Source organism: Mus caroli, unplaced genomic scaffold (assembly GCF_978045245.1).
Source record: "Mus caroli unplaced genomic scaffold, Mus_caroli_1 scaffold_3, whole genome shotgun sequence".
Classification (NCBI taxonomy): Eukaryota; Metazoa; Chordata; class Mammalia; order Rodentia; family Muridae; genus Mus; species Mus caroli.
Genome location: NW_028227258.1, coordinates 142380355 through 142402501, shown reverse-complemented (window position 1 = coordinate 142402501; position 22147 = coordinate 142380355). Strand labels below are relative to the sequence as shown.

Genomic DNA, 22147 nt, shown 5'->3' with positions numbered 1-22147 from the left:
AGAGTCAGAGACAGCCCCTGAGTCCTACAAGAAGACCAAGTTGTGTAACTGTAATGTATGTGCAGAGGGCATAGGTCATATGTAGGCTCTCTGATTGGTGATTCAGTCTCTGTGAGCCACTTATGAACCCAGGTTAGTTGACTCTATGGTTATTCTTGTGGTGGTCTTGACCCCTTTGACTCCTACAATCTTTCCTCCTCATCTTCCATAGGATTCTCCAAGCTCTGCCTAATGCTAGGCTGTGGGTCTCTGCATCTATTTCCATCAGTTACTGGGTGAAGCCTCTCTGATAACTGGGCTAGTTACTGAACTATGAATATAGCAGAATATCATTAGAAATCATTTCATTAATTTTTTTTTGTCATGATTAGTTCTATGTTAGGTCTCTGGGCTATCCACTCTCTGAATCCTGGACCTTCAGTCAGTGTCAGGAGTGAACTCCCTCTCGTGGTATAGGTCTCAAGCTGGACCAGATATTGGTTGACCACTCCCACAACCTCTGTTCTACTTTTATCCTGGCAAGTCTTGTAGACAGGACAACTTATAGATCAGAGGTTTTGTGACTGGGTTGGTGATTCAGTATCTCCACTGGAAGTCTTGCCTGGTTACAGGAGATGGTTAGTTCAGGCTCCATATCCCCCACTGTTAGGAGACTTAACTAGTGTCACCCTTATTGATTCCTGGGGGGTTTCCATTGTACTAAATTTCTAGCTTGTCCCAAAGATACACCACCACCCTGATTCCAGTTGTCTAACCCACGACTCTCTCCCTCCATTTGGTCCTTCCTGTTCCCATCCTCACTCTCACCCTCACTTCATGTAGACCCCTCCTCCCATCCATCTCCTGAGATACCTATTCTATTTCTCCTTCACAGTGAGATTCGTGTGCCTCCCCATTCCCCTTGAGCCCTCCTTTTTGCTTAGCATCTCTGGGTTTGGGATTATAAAATGGTTATCCTTTACTTTATGGCTATTATCCACTTATGAGTATGAACCATGTTTGTCTTTCTGGGTCTGAGCTACCTTACTCAGGATGATCTTTTCTAGTTCTATACGTTTGCTGGGAAATTTCATGGTCTCATTGTTTTTAACAGCAGAGTAATTCTCCATTGTGTAAATATACCACATTTTCTTTATTCATTCTTCTATTGAGGGACATCTAGGTCATTTCCAGTAATTGACTATTATGCATAAAGTTGCTCCAAACAAGAGTTGAGTAAGTATCCTTGTGGTATGCTGGAATGTCCTTTGACTACATGCCCAGGAGTGGTATAACTGGTATAACAGCCTTAAGGTAGAACTATTCCTAATTTTTTTGCAAAACCACCATATAAGTTTCCAAAGTGGCTGTACAAGTTTTCACTCCCACCAGTAATGGAGGAGTGTTCCCCTTGCTTCATATCCTGGATAGCACAAGCTGTCACTTCTGTTTTGATCTTTGCCATTCTGACAAGTGTAAGATGCATTCTCAGAGTCATTTTGATTTGCAGTTCCTTGATGAATAAGGGTGCTGAACATTTATTTAAATACTTCCTGGACATATCAGATTTTGCTGTTGAGAATTCTCTCTTTATCTCTTTCTAATTGGGTCATTTGCTTTTGTGAAGTCTAGATTTTTAAGTTCTTTATATATTTCAGATATCAGCCCTCTGTCAGATGTGGGGTTGATGAAGATCTTTTTCTAATCTGTTGGCTGCTGTTTTGTCTCTTTGAAGGTGTTCTTGCCATTACAGAAGCTTGTCTGTTTCATGAGGTCCCATTTGTTAATTTTCAATCTCAGTGCTTACACACAGTTGGTGCTCCATTTAGGAAGTTGTCTCCTGTGCTGTACTCAAGGCTATTTTCCACTTTCTCATCTCTCAGGTTTAGTGTATCTGGTTTTATGTTGAAGTTTGTGATCCACTTGGACTTGAGTTTTGTGCAGGGATAAATATGGATCTTTTGCATTTTCCTACATGGAGACATTCAGTTAGACCAGCACCATTTGTTGGATTCTTTATTCTTTTAATTGTATAATTTTGGCTTTTTCCCCCCAAAAATCGAATGTCCATAGTTGTGCGGATTTATTTCTGGTTCTTCAATTTGATTCCATTGATCAACTTACTTGCTTTTATGCCAGTACCTTGCAGTTTTTATTGCAATTAATTAGTACAACTTGAAATTGGGCACTGTGATAGCTCCAGAAGTTCCTTTAAAGTACAGAACTGTTTCAGTTGAGTTTCTTGCTTATCCATATGAAGTTGAGTATTGTTCTTTCAAGGTCTGTAAAGAAAATTGTGATGGAATTTTGATGGGGATTGCACTGAACCTGTAGATTGCTTTTGGTAAGATGGCCATTTTCACTATGTTAATCCTACTTATTCATGAGCACGGAAGATCTTTCCATCTTCTGATATATTCTCCAACTTCTTTCTTCAAAGACTTGAAGTTCTTGTCATACAGGTTTTTAACTTGCTTGGTTCGAGTTGCACCAAGATATGTTACATACGGCTATTCTGAAAGATGTTTTTCTGATTTCTTTCTCAGCCTATTTATCACTTGCATATAGAAGGGCTACTGATGATCTTTACCAGCCTATGTAGGGGTTCCTTGGTAAAATGTTTGGGGTTGCTTGTGTATACTATTATATCATCTGTAAATAGGGAAACTTTTTTTTCTTTCCAATTTTTATCTCCTTGATCTCCTTTAGTTGTCTTATTGTTTTGGCTAAAACTTAAAGTATTATATTGACTAGATTTGGAGAGAGTGTACAGTCTTGTCCCTAGTTTTAGTAGAATTGCTTTAAGTTTCTTTCTATTTAATTTGATGTTGGCTATCAGCTTGCTATATACTGCCATCATTATGTTTAAATGTCCCTTTTTTCCTTGATCTTTTCTGGCTTTTATTATGAAGGGCTGTTAGATTTCGTTCAGTGCTTTTTCGGCATCTGAGATGATCACTTTTTCTTTCAGTTTCTTTATGTGATGGATTACATTAACAGATTTCCATACGCTGAACCATTTCTGAATATCTGGAGTGAAGGCTACTTGGACATGATGGATGGTTTTTGTGATGCGTTCTTAGTTTCAGTTTGCAAGTATTTTACTGAATACTTTAATAGGTGTGGTCTTTTTTTTCATTTAGCTTTACAGGTTGGTTTTTAAGATATGTCCTACTCTTCTGTTCTGCATACAGGCTTTTACTATAACACTATAGTGACACATTCTGTCCGGATCAATACAGTAAATGCATATGCACACTCAGGATGGCCTCCTAGGGGAGAACAGTCCTGTGGGATTTTAACTGAGAGTCATGCAATTGATTTTTTTTTTTATGGAGAAAGAAATTGAAGGCTCAATTTTGAACACGGCTTTAATCATTTGAATTGTTTCTTGACAGAAGTCAGAGAAATGGCTACTGGCTAGGAGGCTGCATGGCTAACTCATTAAATCCACTTCACAGGTTGCTTTTTATAGCTGAGTACACTTAACATCAATCCAAGACATCCCACTCAAGTCAGACCACAGATGATACCCTCAGCATCAGCTTTATCCTCCCCATGGGAAGGAGGAAGAGCCTTATATGCACAACTGTCGATGCCCAGGCTATTGGAAGTAGAAAGATCCCTGTGGAAAGAAGTCAAATGCATACTTGGAAGCAACAGAAATCAATAGTTTGTTCAGAAACATAAAAAGTGATAAAGACATCATGTAGGGCACTTATGAAGGAACCCTAATGTTTGCTCATGGTAATATAAAGTTAAGATATCTTTATGCTTTAACTTTGAGAGTATGTAACATGAGATTCTGCCATTCTAGATAGCTTTACAGGTTCTAAGTGAAATTTTAGTGTAAACTAGAATCCATAAATACCTCCATGTGTTGGAGTGGACTACAATCATCTTCATTTGCCAATAGTAGGTTATCTCAGCCACAGCCTTTATTCCCTTAGTGAGGATTCCTTTGAAGATGTAGAGGGAGAAGCAATGTAATAGTTTTTGCATACTGGGACCAAATAGCATCATTTAATGAGAACTTAGAAACATAGCATCCCATTGAAAGTGTACAAATAAAGAATGTACAAGTGAACACTGTCTTTATAAAGTACTGTTGTAATTTCTGATAGGGAGCTAACACTTTTCTCCTTGCTTTTAATTTTTAAAAGAAAATTAGCCCTGCGACACCATCCAGACAAGAATCCAGATGACCCATCTGCTGCTGAGAAGTTTAAAGAAATCAACAATGCCCACACAATCCTCACCGACACCTCAAAGAGAAACATATATGACAAGTATGGATCGCTGGGACTCTACGTGGCCGAACAATTTGGAGATGAAAACGTTAACACATACTTCATGCTGTCAAGCTGGTGGGCAAAGGTAAATCACTTTTTTTTCCCTCAAAAGCAATTTCCTAGAAAAATAATGGTATTATTCATCTTGTTAGACCCTATCTCAAAGAAAGACCAACCTTCCTTCTGTTAAACTCTTGTAAATAAAATGAGACATCACTTCCTCTGAAAGCTGTTATTTGGAGACCATTTTTCTTTAGTCCATCAATTAATTATGAAATTCAACATGACTTAACAGACTTCTAGACATTAATTATATCTGAGTATGGAGCTTCAGGTTAATTCTGACTGCTCCCTTTTTCCCCCCATGGTGACTAATTAAGAACTGACTCATTTTTCAAAACTAAAAATAATTTATTAGTGTGACAACTATTTAATAAATTATTATAAGATAAATTTAGCCATGTACTTTACTATCTATAGCATAGGCTACATCAGCAAAGACAATACCTAGGAAGATGGGTGGTAATTATGTTACAGGCTCAGCTGGAGCCTGCCTTGAGGTGGCAGAGAAGAAAATGAGAGGAAAAGTGAGAATTAAGTGGTAGAAGACAAGAGATTGATAGCTACCTGGCTAAGAAAAAGGCAATATGTTTAAAACAGCACAATCAGAATTGTAGTGGTAATTTTGCTTCTTTTCCCAGGAATCCCTAATATATACACATTTGCTGGTGGTTTTATATTTTTATGAAATTTAGTGTTCTTTATGATAAAAGCAATAGTTTTACATATAGAACAGACATTGTTCTATCCATATAGGATTCTATTGCATATAGAGTTATATTACATATTATAATATATATTGTATATATATGTAATGGTACATATAGTATATATGTAATATGCATATGTATATGTAATAATGTATATTACATATAAAATAGACATATGTTCCATTAATGCATTTTGTGGGCAGTTGACATTCATGTATGTTGTGGAAAATACTAACTAAAAAAAAGTTCGCTTTAGAAAAGGCAGAATTCATGTTGAATAGAATTTTGATTACTGTTTTCTCCCTCTTAACCTCCCTATATTGAATTTGATGGGAAAGAGGATATGTTTTCATAGTAAGCATGGAGAGACAGTCTGAACCACAAAGCCCCACTTGTCTTCTCCTAACTGTCTTAGATATCCTTTCTCCTTCCTTCGTGGGAAACTTGGGATAAAGAGATGGTGCTGAATGAATTTTGACCATGTGGTGAGAAGGTACATTCTGACCACAGAATCAATGAGGGCAGACTAGCATTCACACAACAAAGTGGGCTTTGGTGGGGCTGCGTAGGAACCTGCCTTCCAGATATGACACTGTTCCCTTGAGAAGAAACATCTGCAGTCCAGATAATCTCACATGCTTACCTGATATTGTATTTTGTTTGTCTAAAGATGAGAAGCAATTTTGTTGTTCAGGAAGCTGAAGAAACTGATCAAAATTTCTCTAGATAAACTTCAATCACAGAGCCATGCCAGGCATGGCTCCTTACAAAGAAGTATACTTTCCTTTGCTGCTGCACCAAAGCTCAACTGCATAGCACTTACCTAAGTGGCATTAAATATGTTCCATATAAATGAAACAATGTACCATTAAAAGGTACTTTTAAAAAGTACCAGGTTCCTGCTTGGAACTAATAGTTACTAATATATATTGTATATCACATATGGTAAGGGATGAAGTAAGACTTTCCCAAAAAGGGGATTTCCCTGGAGAAAGGAACAGGATGGGGATGAAAAGGAGATTTTCAGAAAACTTAGGGCAGTTGTACAGTTCAAAGAAAGAGGAAAAATATAGGTGAAGAAGAACTGGGGTCTTAGAGGGCCATGGCTGGGGAATGCTCACAGGGAGTCTTAGAGGCAAGTGGGGGTTTAAATTTTCCCTAAAATGATGAAATCATAATGACATACAACAACATGCAAAGAGACCGTAAGTGTGTGTAACCACAGGTCCTCCACCGCAAGCCATCCTGAGACTCCATCCTCATTTCTGGAGCCAGAATGAGTAGTGACACCTTGAGAAGGAGAGGAGGCGAGGGGTGGGTGTCAAGCTTGAATTCTTCTTAGGTCACTGAAGAAGTGTGTACATACACATTCACATCTTAACCATTGCCACACTCCCAGTCACTGATTATATAGAGTCTGCATTAAATTTTAAGATGTACAAACTTCATTTATTATAATAAACTTGATTTTGTTTGGTTACCAAAAAAAAAAAAATGGATTTCTTGGAATTTCAGATTGGAGAAGTCAAAGAAAGTGTTTTCTGTTTAATGAGCAAACCACTTGTGCTTATAGGGAAATCTTGATGCTATTTCCTGGGAGGAACAAACCATTTGTTTGCGTATTACTTTGTATACTCACTAATTCGGTAGGAATTAGACGTCTGCAACATGTCAGGTACTAATTCACTAGGCAGATGGGGTAAAGGATGACTAATGATTGTAGCCTATAAGACACTCCTGTCAAGCAATCTCTGCTCCATACCATCAGCAATAAGGGATTGGAGATCTGAGTGGTATGGCATACAGTTGGAATAAAAAGGATAGGCAGCCATTTTGGAATAGGAACAAGCAAGTCAACATAAAGGTGATTTTTGAGGTGATCTTAGAGAGCAGATGGGTATAAGCTGAACAATGGTCAGGAATGTTTAGCCATGCAAATCCATATGGAATATCCAGCTGTATGGCAGACACAGGGTTGTGCTACTGCTGAGAGAGCTGGCAGCAGATGTGCTGCCAAAGCTCCAGGGAACAAGGGTTGCATATAGCAAGAGCAGAAGGAGAATGGCCAATGAAGTATCCACACCAGAGATGTGAGCAGGATGTGCAAAGAACCCTGACTCAGATAGAGAAGAGAGGGAGGATGTAGGGATCTTTTGGAGAGGTTGTGCAGGACCTGGGTACTAACAGGCACTTGCATGTGGCAGGGAAGGCAGCTCTTCTATGTGGTAAGAACTTACTTTCATTGAACAAGTGAGCTTGGTGAGCTCAGCTGACCAAGGAATATCCTATCTAGTGCTGGTCTGATTTTTCTTTTGCTCTTAGCTCTCTTAATAGCCTAAGAAAAAGAAGGAAGTTCCAAACTATGTTACTCTGGCTGAAAGTAATTTCCTCTAGGTTTTATTTGCACAAATATTTGTGAGAAAAAGTTATTTTAAAGGAACTTAAGAGATAGCTTACATGGGGGTAAGGATAAGAACGAGTGTGTGACAAGCAGGGGATGTTGGGGTCTCATTAATCCTATGAGGTATACACTTACAGACTTTGTGTCTGGGGTCATCTTGTCCCTCATGCCAGTGACTCAGACTTCACTTGGCCTCTGTTTACCCTAGACCCTGTTCATCATCATTGGCCTCTTGACCGGCTGCTATTTTTGTTGCTGCCTTTGCTGCTGCTGCAACTGTTGTTGTGGACATTGTCGGCCCAAATCATCGACACCAGAAGAGGAGTTCTATGTGTCACCAGAGGACCTTGAGGAGCAGATCAGAACTGACATGGAGAAAGGTAGGGTGAAATGAGATTAGAGGTACTGGGCATTGTTACCTCCGACTATAGACCAGGTCTTACTAAAGTGAAACAATAACCACACAGAGCCAGCCTCTTCTCCAAACTACCAGCTTTTGTGGGCAGTTTAGGAGAAGACAAAGGGCATTTATCTTGACTGAGCCTAGAGAAAGGTTAGATTTAACATTAGAGAGAAACCATGAACTGCCTGTGATAATGATAAACATCATCATGGTATAGTTTGCTGTCTCTTTATAAGAGAAATGAGCTATGGGTTCAGGGAAGTTAGGGTAAGAGTGCCCAGGGACAGAGAGCTAAGGTAGAAGTTTCTCCCAGAAGATACACTTCAGTCTTTAGGATCTCTTTTGAAATACAAGGGACTGACAGTCAACCGTGGCTTTTCTTCCTTTGTATTATTGTGTGATGATTTAGGACCCCTTCTTCTTCTGGAATGTAGCTTCTTTGTCCACTCAAAGATAGCCATAAAGCAGCATGGAGAACAAACTCTGCTTGCTCAGTCACCTCTGCTTCCCATCAGTGTGCACACATCACTGTGCTACATTGCTTCATACTTTAAGTTTATTCTACCCAGAAAGTAAAAAGAAAAAAGAATGTAAAAGAAAAAATTCTCAGAGTTCAAAATACCAGAGATAGTTTATGGTCTTTGAACAATGTCTTTGTTTAAACAAGCAGGGATCACACTGCCATTGTCCTGGTTTCTAGAAGCAATTCTCACTGTCCGTTTTCTGTGGAGTATATTATTATCTTGGGTTTCAGACTTATTACTAATCCCACTCCTAAGTTCCCAACAAACAGCTAAAAGAATTACTGGATAACTGTAAGAGGCACACTTTTCCAGGATTACGAGAATCAGTATGGTGTATTTCTGTCGTTCTCTCGTCACACTTAAACAGCACCAGAAACTTTTTAAAGGCTTCTGTATGCCTTGTATTTCTTATCAGATGTGAAGCTAATAACATCATGCGTGAATGAAGCACCCAGAGTCCAGCAAAAGAGTGTGTTTAATTATGTGACTAGTCCTGAATTCCATACTCTCAGAACTGGGAGTCCAGAGAGGGTAGAGGTTTTGTTTTGTTTTGTTCTAAGCTTTTTTTTTTTCCTTCCTGAAAACTGTAATGTCTTGCAATGGGCATGGTTATTGAGCTAGAAATATTCCTAGACATTTCTTGTTACTGATATTGGAACTAAACTGTCGACTAATGGTGAAATTATTGTACATTGAAAGTAGTGTACATTTACTCTGCACTATTTTGTATAGAAAGTAACCAAATATTGAATCTTTTAATACAGAATGAACAGGCAAATAAAATCACTAACAAATCAATTAAGCAGTGCTGATTATATGGGAAGGCCTTCTCAATAGGCAGATGTGCTCACGAGTGACAATTCCTGGGCACAGGTCTCATATAATATGTGAAAGAGGTGCTTAAGAATAATGAAGAATATGCTGCATGCCATTCTGTGACTACCACTCATTTTTCTCTGTGTGTACCTTAACAGGAAAGCCGGAAAACTGGCTTTAATAAAACTGAAACGACAGTTCATATAAGGGGAGAGGTGAAATGGCATGGGAAGTCTGTGAGGTGTGGTGTAATGTTTTTACTCTCTGTAGGTACAATGTGGAGTCCAGCATGGCCTTGGTTGGGGTGAAAGGACTTGTCTCCCACACCTGGGACAGGGCCAACAAGGCATGGGTCCTCCATGAGTGTCAATGGATGGCTGGTGTGGGCACAGGGCTCATTTGTATAATATTGTACATATTTTAATGTTCCCCCTTCAAGGAATGACCTCCCTGATAATGTTAATAACTCCATAGTAATCAGAGACAGCATGAGTCTGGGAGGTGAAGGTGTGGCTAATGTCTTTGCAAAATGATAACCAGTGGCACCTTCAGGACAGCCCTTAATCCTGTGGGAAAGAACTCTAAAAACATGAGTTTGAAAATATCTCATTTCTCAACTATGCAAAAAAAAAAAAAGAATGCAATATGAATATATTGAGGTGCTTCACAAATCTAAAAGAACAAAGGTAGCTGCAATAATGACCCAGCTTCTCAGAAAGATAAAAAAGCAGGCAAATACAGAGATGTGGTGGAAATGGTAATTTCATGGCAGAGTCCCACCCAGCAAGTTAGTTTATCAGCTCTGCTTAACAAAGGCAGGCAGATCTCTGAATTCTTTCTCAATGTTCAAAAAGAAATGTGTGCTTGCTGTTACCTAAGAATCAAGGGGCTGGGCTCAAGAGATGGTGATTCATAGGGTATCAAAAGAAAACCTGGAGTAAATGACTCGATTGATATACAAAATAAAAGACTGAACTTATGATCTGCAAGAGATGAGATGTCCAGAGAAATTTGTGAGAATAGCAAGAAAGAACTGCTTGGAGAACTATTTCAAGCAGAGAAGAGACAGCGAGCTGTATGGAGATCTTCAGAGAAAGCAGAACGAAGAGAAAACAACCTGAGAAGCTGTCTCAAAGAGAACATAGGCCACCAGCTTGGACCCACAATTTGACTTTAAGTCCTTTGTTTTTGCCACTCTCAGACACCCCTTGCCTCAGAACCCCTCTCCAATCTGAGGCTGGTAATTGGCAGTGCAGCATTGACATATCCTGTCAGCGGGACTACTATATGTGGACCAAATGATCAATACCCAATACTCAGCCATGGACAGAGCACAGGGAGGGACAGACAGTGGCTATGGTGGCATTGTCTTTACTTTTCATCTTTATTTTTTATTTTAGGTTAAAGCATCTTTATAATTTATAAGTCAGAATGCAAAGTCAAGGGTCTCATTGTGGTATCTCTACTTGCAAGCCTTTGCACTTCTAATTCTTCCTTAGCTTCGCATTTGTAGTAGGAAAGCTAAATCTGAGTGAATTGAACCCAGATCTCCCAAGTCCAGCATCCATACTTACCTGAAAAAGTTGGATAAAAGCTCCTGCAGGTCATTTCAGAGACCTTGGTGGAAAGATCTCTTTTTCTGGAACAGAATCTTACACTAGGTGCCAGATTCTCCCCAGAGCTACTCCCTGCTGGGTGATTGGTGATGGGTCTGTGTTCCTCTGGCTGTTCTGACATCCAGAACTACCAACTCCATTGCAGAGGTCAGGTCGGTAATCTTATACCACTGTTAAAGAATCCTTAAGACACAGGAATGGCTTTTTTTTTTAATAAACATTTGAAAGATTTTATGCTAAGGTGACCCAAGTCTTATGGTTCTTGAAATTTATGCAATCTGGCCAGACCTCTTTACGAGAATAGCACACAGTTCTGAATATCAGTATTTGTTTTAAATTAAAGTAATCATGATGAATTAATGAGCTTAAAAGTGGACAAATAATCATGAGTATGTCACAAAATTGAGGGGAGGTGGCGAATCAGTCATTTAACCACCTAGTTTGTCTGTGGTATATTCTTTGATTGCATATCCATATAACAAATTTACAATATAATTTTCTGTTGAAAATATAAAAACAACTCTTCCTTTTCTCTACTGTATTCAAACAAAACTTACTTGTTTATTATAATTGTTATTTTTATTACTATTATTGAATTATAATAGTTTCATCTAGCTTTAAAGCTCATGTTGACTATGTATATTGTATATGTAAGATTTGGAAGAATTTTCCACAGACAACTATTTTACTCTGTACATTTCAGACCATGTTGATGTCACAACACCTGATCCTCCTGGTCTCAGAGCCCAGAGGACACATTCAGACGATGTGTCACAGTGTCTGGCATGGGTTTTAATGTCCTCCTAGCACATGGGTTGGCATAGTGAGCTGTAGGAGTAGCAATAACTAGCTATACACTGCTTGCTGCAAACTACAAAATTAAGCCCCATTGAATGGTGGTTAAATGACTGATTCACCACCTCCCCTCTTCAATTGTGTTTCTCCTTATCTAAATCTCTTAATATGTTTTTGTATCCATTGTCAAAAAGAGATGTCATGAAAAGGTCAATGTGGAAAGAGGCTGTGCTTCGTCTGGTTTTGATAGAATGACTTTTGTTTCAGGTCTATGCAAATGGACTCTTAAAAGGTTCTGTATTGGTAGGAGTCTCTATGGCCTAAGTCTCATTAACTGTACACTGGAACCACCATTGCTCACATAACATCTGATTGTGAGAATCTATGCTTCATTTGTGGTCAGTTGCAATAGTTAGGTTCATATTTACATTCCACTAATTCAGAGACATATGTAACTTACTGATAATTTTAATGCAAGTGAAGACCGGTAAGGAGGAAAGAACAGACTTTGGGGGTTGTTCTTTTTGGCCTGTGGTCTGACTGAAGGTGCTACTGAACACATTTCTCTAGGAAGGAGAAAGAAGGAAGAGCTAATTGAGGTATAATAGAACAGTGTGGAGATTCATGTGGCAACTGGCAGTTTATAGTAACCATTCATCTAAGTGCTATATATGTAAATATCCTGTGCTTGGAAATTTGACTCACAGATGAAGATTATAGCTGGAAATTTAATCTTTTGTTCATAAATACTGATTTTAGTGAAAGGCAGCACCTCTTCCTCCTGTTATTTCTTTATTCAGAAGTGCTAAAATATGAAATATAATAAATCTAATATGAAGATATTTTCCTTCCAGATAAAAAGCTAGCAACTGCTGAACTTTTCCCTCTCAGACCTTACTAAATCAACCAAAGAGAGAACAGAAGTTAGTAAGAGTTTGGACTTCATGATATTTCCCCATTCCCCATGACTGGCTTAGTCTTGTAAATACAGCTGTAGCCTCTGTGAACTCATATGGGCCTGTCATATCAGAAAATATTGTTTCTCTACAAAGTCCACTACTTCTGACTGTTAGAGTCTTTCCAACCCCTTCAATGATCCATGAGCCTTGGGGAGATTGGATCATGCTCTAGAACAGTGGTTCTCGAGCTTCCTAGTGTTGCAACCCTTTACAGTTCTTCGCGTTTTGACGCCCAACAATACACATTTTTTATGTTGCTACTTTGTAATGTAATTTTGCTACTGTCATAAAGCATAATGAAAATATCTGTGTTTTTTGATTGTCTTAGGCAACCCCTGTGAAGGGGTTGTTCAGTCCGAAGTGGGTTGAGACCCACAAGTTGAGAACCACTGCTCTAGTAGCTGGGCTTCTATCCATGTCCATGTGGGAATCTTTGCTGCACTCCATGAGTTGCGAGGAAGGAAGGCACACACGAAGTAGCTTGGGGAGAGATTGGAAGAGAGGGAATGCTGGATTTGATTAAAACACATTATATGCATGTATGAAATGCTCAAACAGTTAAAAAATGCAGAAAAGGAAAAGAATAGGACTTAGCTCACAGAAGCAGGGGGAGGGAGGATGGGATAAGGAGTTTCTGGAGGGGAAACTGGGAAGGGTGATAACATTTGAAATGTAAATAAATAAAATATCTAAGAAAAAAAAAGAAAAAGAAAAGAAAAAGTGTATTTTCCATTGAATTAAGTAATCGACCACTTCAAATTTCAATCTAAAAAACAAATTATAAAATGTTATATTTCTTAATTTATAAAAATCCATATTTGAAATCTCAAATCCTTTTTAGAAGAGACTCATCTTTTAAAAAAAACCAGGTTGCGGGCCGTTCCCCACCCCTTCTGTTTCTAGCCCTCCCCACCCCCACCCCCACCCCCACCCCCCAAGTTACAGCCTGATTCCCGGAGGCCCAAGCCCTTAGCCTGGGTGGCTAAGTACGCCATCCCAGCCTCGGCCATGGGAGCTCCCGCACCGTCCCTCGTCCCTCACGGAGGAGGACTTGACTGAAGTGAAGAAGGACGCTTTAGAGAATTTACATGTTTACCTGTGTGAGAAAATCATAGCTGAGAGACATTTTGATCATCTACGTGCAAAAAAAAAAAAAAAAAAAAAAAAAAAAAAAAAAAAAAACTAAGTAGAGAAGACACGGAAGAAATTTCTTGCCGAACTTCAAGTAGAAAACGGGCTGGGAAGTTGTTAGACTACTTACAGAAGAACCCCAGGGGCCTGGACACCCTTGTGGAATCCATCGCAGGGAGAAAACACAGAGCTTCCTGATTCAAAAGATAACGGATGAGGTGCTAAGGCTTCGGAATATAAAACTGGAATATTACTTCAAAGGCCTGAAGTGCAGCAGCTGTGAGCCCTTTGCAGCTGGAGCCACCAACAGCCTCTCTAGGTGCAATTCAGATGAGAGCAATCTCTCTGAGAAACAGAGAGCATCCACTGTCCTGTACCACCCGGAGGGAGAGTCCAGCACCGCTCCCTTCTTCTCTGTGACCTTGTCCCTGAACTTGCCAGTCCTGGAAGTTGGCAGGACTGAAAACAGCAGCTTCTCGTCAGCCACTCTTCCTAGACCCGGGGACCCTGGGGCTCCCCCTTTGCCCTCAGACCTTCCGTTGGAAGAGGGGGTACGTTGTGGAAACTCAAGTGAGATGTTTCTCCCCTTACAGTCACGGGCTCTTTCACGCCAATGATATATCACCACCTAGTCGTTTTACTAGTGATGCAAAATGCTGTGAAGGATATGATCTTTCTATACAAACCACTCACATTCCATGCGTGCCTTTGCAATCACAGTGTACACATTCTCTGTAAATAGGATTTGTTAGGGTAAAGAAGCACTCTAGGGTGTAAATCATGGTGGTCGTGACTTTTCCATAATGTCCTTTCTTTTTTATTATTTTTAGGTGTTTGCGTAATTTGAACTTTTTATAAGACTGATTTTATAGAATATTTCTCAATTTGAGAAAACAACTTGTGGATTGGGAATAATGTTTTTTTAGCACATTTATGCTACAAAGTTTCAGTCTGATTGTTATTCCCACTGATCTGGCAGTACATTTTAGCAGTAAGCTATTCTGTTTCAGGAAAGCTGGGCACTGGGAAAGCTGCCGACACACTCAGGAGAGTGTCCCAGTCCTTACTTCTTGAGAGGCCATCAGGTTCTGAGGAGACACCTGATGGCACTGAACCTTGTGACCTCAGTGGGCCAAAATTTGTTTTATACTCACCCTGCCAGTGTGAGGGTCTTACTTTCACAGGCCTTGTGTCCTCAGCCCTATCCTAAAGGATGTTATCCTGGCAGGGCATCACTTGTAATTAATGGATCATACTTGTAATTGTCTAAAATCCTCGCTCTGAGCCGTTCATTCTGGATCCGAGAGCGCTGCCATGTGGAGCATGGGTGAGCAGCTAGAGGAACTGACAGGATGTGTGCAGTGGGCAGTGTGGCTTTAGTGTTTGCATCAGGCAGCCACCAGCTCCATCTGTGTTTTTACTGCATTAAAGTTTGGCTAACTTTACACATTTAAAAAATGCTGATTGTCTTTATTTAAATTATAATTTTACCTATTTCCTGACATCTAACTCCTATATATTTCTATTATTTAAAAATTAAGAAATGAAAATTTGCTATTAACAATAAAGTTTTTAATTAAAACAAACAAACAAACCAACCAACCAACCAGTTTGCTGGCTTTGACTAGTGTGAGGCTAGTTCTGATGCTTTGATGGGGAAGCTGTGTTTATTGACATTGAAAGTCCTTGCCCCCAATTGGATTTTGGTCTATCGATTAAGATGCCAATAGCAAATGGCTGAGCATGGGGTGGGAAACTGAGAGTTGCTCAGGTAGGGCACAGAGAGAGAATCAGAAGACTGGAGAATGGAAGAAGGGGACCACAGTAGCAGAGGAAAACACCAACTAGCAATGTGAGTTTCCAGGTAAGTGGCCTCTGGCCACTTTCCTGACTGGGCCTGGTGTAGCAAGGGGAAGGATTAGGAGTGCCCAGTCAATGAGTAGCGAGGGCATTTCAAGATTAAATTTGTGTGTGTGTGTGTGTGTGTGTGTGTGTGTGTGTGTGTATGTGTGTGTGTGTGTATTTCATTTAAGGATGATCTAAGATAGCTCCTGGGCAGTGTGCAGGTGTGCAAGCATGTGACTTGACAGGAACTCAAAGCAGTGTAGACAAAACTCCACACTATATATGGTGTACCAGCACATGGAAAGTTAGAATCCACTAATAATTTAAGAAATTCTTGGATTACACACATACAATGATATAGTTTAATATGGGGGATGAATTGGTTTCTTAGAGGAGCAGAGCTGAGTCACGTGCTGCATCCAGATGGTAGATGCAGCAAGTATTAAGCTCCACAGAAGAGAGAAGTTGGGGAAAATGAATTAACAAGTGATTTCAAGACACTTGAAAAGCCTTGCCAGGACAATTTTTCAGGGCCTTTGAACCTGGTTGACACATCTGTAATAAAAATTAAAGCCTATAAATAGGTTTATATAGCAAGTAGAGGGAATTGAATTAAAGTTATATAGAGATATATAAATATTGAGGATTTTGATCTTAAAAAAATAGATTAGGTTGAAAGCAGGAGGAGGTAGGGAGCCTAGCCTATCTCAGACAGTAGAAACCTAGGCCTTGAGAATTATATCTAGAGAAAGGCACATACTACAATATGAACCCACAGAGATAGTAATCTCCAGAGTAGGGTCAACTTAAGTTTACACAGATGTATAAATAACGAAGGCCTTGCTCTCATGAAGGTTGGCCAGGGGACAGTAGAAGCACTGTCTCAACAGATACTATTTGTTTACATTGCTTTAATTGCTTTGAATTGTTTTTACTATCAAAATGAGTGTGGTTATGAGTTTGGTGGTTGTGTTAAAGTTCCTCTGGGAGCTAGGTCAAGCTATACCCTCAATGATTTCCAGTTACTGGACCAAGAACATGCTATTTTGGGAGAAAGTTTCTGTTTTGTGTTGACAGGATAGGAGAAAAGGCTCTGGATCCCTTTCAGAGTAATATGGATCAGATATGACAGAGGAAGGCCACCTGAACATCTCAAAAAATTTTGAGAAAATCAAGCAAGACAGGTAAATTGATCTGCTGATTCCTGGATATAGAAACAGCCCAGTATCTGGCTTAGACATAAAAATGTCTCTAGCCAAAACTTCAGCTAAAATGAGTCAATAAATCTTATCGGTTATCGAATCTTTAAGATTCTTTGTGCCCTCCTTCATAAGGCATAAATGAAGAATTATTACAAATGGTTACTGAGAAATTAATTAATAACAAGAAAGTTGTTTTTCACCTGCTCAAACAAACAAACAAAAAAATTCCATCCTTATCTGATCTGTGCATCCTGCACAATCCATACAAAAATCTTAAAGGTTCTAAAATTTTGGTTGTGAGAATCATATATTACAAAATGTACAATTTTGACAAGATTTATACTCAAAGATACTGAACTGACCAGCTGTTCAGCCTCCTGCTCTTGATGCTATCCAGAGACTTGTTTCCAGAACAGCTTTAGGATTGTTACTGATTCCAGATCATTTGGCCTCATCCAACTTTTCAGATGGATCCAGTCAGAACTTCAGTCAAGCCCTGAGCCTTCTAAGCATACAGAGACTGGATAACAGATACTAAAGCTAGCTTTCTTAAGTCTAACCAAGTTTCTAATTTTCCTATTCCTCTCTGCCCCTTTAAAGAATTTCTCAGTGCTCCTAATCAGCATAAAGAAGCTTGATTCCTTGGATTTTGGTGTCTGGATATTATTATTTTACAAATTAGATAGGTTGTTATTCTAAGGGATAATTTATGAATGGTCATAATTTTGAACATGGAGGAAATAGATGGAATGGACTGCTAAATATTTGTGAATAAAACATTGTATAGCCATAATATTACATTGGTAGAAATCTTTATTATTGATCTAAAATTGAAGTTACAATCTCTTAAATTGGTACAGAATTTATATAGTGATAAAGATTTAAGATTTTCATTGATATAAATCTGTATATTGATATAAAATTTGAAATTAATAGTTACACTTAGATAGGCATTGTGCCTATGCACCTTATTTAAGAACAAGATGTTTGTGATGGTTTGTATATGGTTGGGCCAGGGAGTGGCACAATTAGGAGGTATGGCCTTGTTCGAGTACATGTGTCATAGTATGCATGGGCTAGAATACCCTAGTCCTATCTTCCTGGAAGTCAGTATTCTCCTAACAGCCTTCTGATGAAGATGTAAAACTCTCAGATCCTCCTGTACCATGCCTGCTTGGAAGCTGCCATGCTCCCACCTTTATGATAATGGACTGAACCTCTGATCCTGTAAGCCAGCCCCAATTACATGTTGTCCTCAAAGAGTTGCTTTGGTCATGGTGTCTGTTCACAGCAATAAAACCCTAAGACAGAAGTTGGTACCAGGAGTGGGGTGATAATGCTTTTGTTTGGAAAAGTGTGTATTTTGGGACTTTGGATTTGTAAAGCAGTGGAATGCTTTAACTGGGTCTTAATGGGTTATCCCAGTAGGAATATGGAGGACTTTCTTACTGAGACTGATTGAAACCATGCAGATCTGTCCCAAAAGGTTTCAGTGGAAAACATCAATATCTGACCTAGAAACTGCTTTTGTGGTATTTTGGTAAAGATTGTCACTATTTTTTGCCCTTCTCTGAAGAGTCCACCTGAGGCTAAGGTAAAGAGACTCAGATGAATTTTGTATTGACAAAAGAAGTCTCAGAAACACCCATCATAGACTTTATTCTCTGGTTAAGTGTCAGGAAGAACATTTTAAAAAAGCATAGCAAGCTGAGAAAAAAATTAAAAATATATGGTTCAAGTATTAAAGGGGCACCAGGAAGTGAAATGAAGCTGAATCCTGTATTTAAGGATATTAAATTGAATTAAGGAAAAAGTGACCTTGGGGCAAGATCCTACCCAGCTAAGTTTAGTCTAGGTATGGTAGTAAAAGAGGCAAAGAAAAGCATATCTCTTAGTTCAAGGCCAGCCTAGAACAGAGCAAGTTCTAGGTGAAGAAAAACTTAAATCTAGGCTTGGTGAATCACAACCTTAGTCCCAGTGCTTAGGAGACAAGCATGTGGATCTCTGAGTTCAAAATCAATCTACAGAGCAAGTTCCAGGACAGCCAAGTTTAGGCGGTGAATGAGTTGGAAAACAGAAAGCTGGTGATAATTCAATAGAACAAGGGGACCATGTTCCAGACCCAACAAGCAGCAGAACTTGGCAGCATCAGCCACATGATTCTTTAGAAGGGATTACTGGGACAATTGATGCTGGTTAGCTGGAGCTAGGAAATTAGTGGTGATTAAGAAGAGACCAGCATCACTGAGGTGAAATCTTCTGGGAAGTGTTTTCTGTGAGCACAAAGAAGCTCTGTTCCAGAAATAGCCAATGTTGTACCTTGTGCTGCAGCTGTACTTGGTAATATGTAACAGTCATGCAGGTGTTACTGGTTTTGAAGGCATGAAGGGGTCATGAAGAGCAGCTGAGGCTTGTCACTGTGAGAGGGCATGGAAGGTCATTGGTGAAGGTGCAGCCTCAGTTGCAGTTGATGGCCCAGGACTGAAGGGGTCATGCAAAGGATTTGAAGCCTGGCACCATGAAAAGAGCTTATGAGAGGCTATTGGTGAAGCCTAGTTGCAGAGGAAGACCTCAGTGTACTGGAGATGCCAGTACCATGGGATGACCACCAAGAACAGCAGTAGCAGTGGAGTGGATCAACCTGAGCTTAGAATAATACAGAGGGCAGAGCTGGTGGAGCCTAGAAGATCATGTGTGGATTCCAGACATTGAAGATATCAGAGCTGTGGGCTCTCTGCTGAGGAAATCTTCTAACAGGGAGTAGAGCAAGCCTAGGAGAAAGAAGTTTGTTGCAGCCAACAAAGATGAAAAAGGAGTTGGAGATCTGAAGACCACTTTGACATCAGAATTGGAGATGGAGAGGTTGGAATTTGCCCAGCTGGTTTCATGTCTTGCTTTGGGGATTACAGTTAAGTGATCAGATGAATCTCAGAAGAGACTTTGAGCTTTGGACATTTAACACTGTTGAGACTGCTATAGACTATGGAAACTTTTGAATTTGGACTAAATGTATTTTGCATTACTGTATGTTTAGGTATGCAATAGACTCATATGTTCAAATAAGCCTATAGGGGCTAGGGAGTGGAATATGATGATTTGTATATGCTTGGGCCAGAGAGTAGCACTATTAGGAAGTGTGGCCTTGTTGTAGTAGGTGTGTCACAGTGGGTGTGGGCTGTAAGACTTGTCTTATCTGCCTGGAAGTCAGTATTCTAGCAGCCTTCTGATGAAGTTGTAAAACTTTCAGATCCTCCTAAACCATACCTGTGAGGATGCTGCTATGCTTCCACCTTGATGATAATAGACTGAATTTTAAGCAAGCCTCAAATAAATGTCCTTATAAGTTCTGCCTTGGTCATGATGTCTGTTCACAGCAATTAAACTGTCACTAAGACAATGATTAAACATGCAAGTTAAGGGCCAGGTGGTAAACTCATGGTTAAGTTAGATTCTCATTTAATTATAGTAAAGTACTTTCAATTTATACTCAAATAGAAATGGCTAAGAGTAGCTAAGGTTTAACAGTTGAATATACTTTACATAGATAGTCTTCAAAAACATCAGAAATCCACAAAATATGACATTTAATGTTATTTCATCTTTTTATTGGATATTTTCTTTATTTACATTTTAAACATTTTCCCCTTTCCAGGTTTCTCCTTTGGAAATCCCCTATCCCATCCCCTCTCCCCCTGCCTCTATGAGGGTGCTTGCCCACCCACCCACCCACTCCAGTCTTCCTGCCCTGGCATTCCCCTACACTGGGGCATCAAGTACCCTCAGGCCTAAGGTCTCTTTTCCCACTGATGTCAAACAAAGTCATCCTCTGTCACATATGTGGCCAGAGCCATGGGTCTCTCCATTTGTACTCTTTCATCAGTGGTCCAGTCCCGAGGTGCTCTGTGGGGTCTGATCAGTTGACATTGGTGCTCCCTCCATGGGCTGCAAACCCCCTTCAGTCCATTCTCCAAATCCTTCATCGGGGACCCTGAGATCAATCCAATGATTGGCTGCAAGCATCTGCTTCTGTATTTGTCAGGCTCTGTCAGAGCCTCTCAGGAAAGAGTCATATCAAGCCCTGTCAGCAAGCCCTTCCCAGGATCCAAAATAGAGTCCAGGTTTGGTGACTGTATATGGGATGGACTCCAAGGTGGGGAAGTCTTCTGATGGCCTTTCCTTCAGTCTCTGCTCCACACTTTGTCTCCATATTTCCTCCTGTGAGTATTTTGTTCCTGCTTCTAAGAAGAACTGAAGAATCCACACTTTGGTCTTCCATTCTTCTTGGGCTTCATATGACCTGTGATTGAATCTTGGGTATTCCCAATTTTTGGGCTAATATCTACATATTACTGAGTGCACACCAAGTGTGTTATTTTGTGACTGAGTTACCTCACTCAGGATATTTTCAAGTTCCATCCACTTTCCTACGAATTTCATGAAGTCATTGTTTTTAATAGCTGAGTAGTACTCCATTGTGTAAATGTATCACATTCTCTGTATCCATTCCTCTGTTGAGGGGCATCTAGGTTGTCTCCAGCTTCTGGCTATTATAAATACGGCTGCTAGGAACATAGTGGAGCATGTATCCTTATTACATCTTGGAGCATCTTCTTGGTATATGCCCAGAAATGGTATACCAGGGCCCTCAGGTAGTACTATGTCCAATTTTCTGAGGAACCACCAGACTGATTTCCAAAGTGGTTGTACCAGCTAGTAATCCCACTAGCAATGGAGGACTGTTCCTCGTTCTTCACATCCTCGCCAGCATCTGCTGTCACCTGAGTTTTTAATCTTAACCATTCTGACTGGGTATGAGATCTCAGGGTGGTTTTGATTTGCATTTTCCTGATGACTAAGGGTGTTAAACATTTCTTTAGGTGCTTCTTGGCCATTCCATATTCCTCAGTTGAAAATTCTTTGTTTAGCTCTGAAGCCCATTTGTAATAGGGTTATTTCATTGTTTGAATCTAAATTCTTGAGTTCTTTGTCTATATTGGATATTAGCCCTATATCAGATGTAGGATTGGTAAAGATCTTTTCCCAATCTGATGGTTGCCATTTTGTTCTATTGATAGTGCCCTATTGTGAGCGCCCGTCTCGCCAGCAAGAACGACGCCACAATAGGATCCTTCTGCACACATTTATTGGGAGATCATTGATTGCATAGGCAAAAGACCCTGAGCCCAGAAATGATGCTGCTTATATAGGCCTAGGAGTGATGTGTCCATACCTGATTGGTTATGCTACCAGTACCTCATTAATATGCGTTGGGCCAGGCAGTGACTCGGCAAAAACCTCTTATGAACATGCGCACATTGGTTGTTTACCCATAATCATGGGCAGTGGCCAGTGGTAGCCAGCGCCACTCTGCAACGGCACATGTGGCTTCTCACATCTCCCCCTTTTTGTTTTAA

General features: G+C 39.8%; 1 protein-coding gene and 1 pseudogene across 4 annotated transcripts in view; both read left to right on the top strand.

Annotated features, from left to right (window-relative positions):
• Window positions 1–22147, top strand: part of Dnajc5b (DnaJ heat shock protein family (Hsp40) member C5 beta) — a 102459-nt gene that overhangs the window by 66335 nt on the left and 13977 nt on the right. For all 4 annotated transcript variants that reach the window (XM_021158367.2, XM_021158366.2, XM_085835358.1 and 1 more), the window contains exons 3-4: window positions 4143–4356; window positions 7651–7822. In XM_021158367.2, coding sequence (XP_021014026.1) covers window positions 4143–4356; window positions 7651–7822 — 386 coding nt within the window. The remainder of the gene's footprint in view (window positions 1–4142; window positions 4357–7650; window positions 7823–22147) is intronic.
• Window positions 10891–14303, top strand: LOC110290958 (B-cell lymphoma/leukemia 10 pseudogene; annotated as a pseudogene).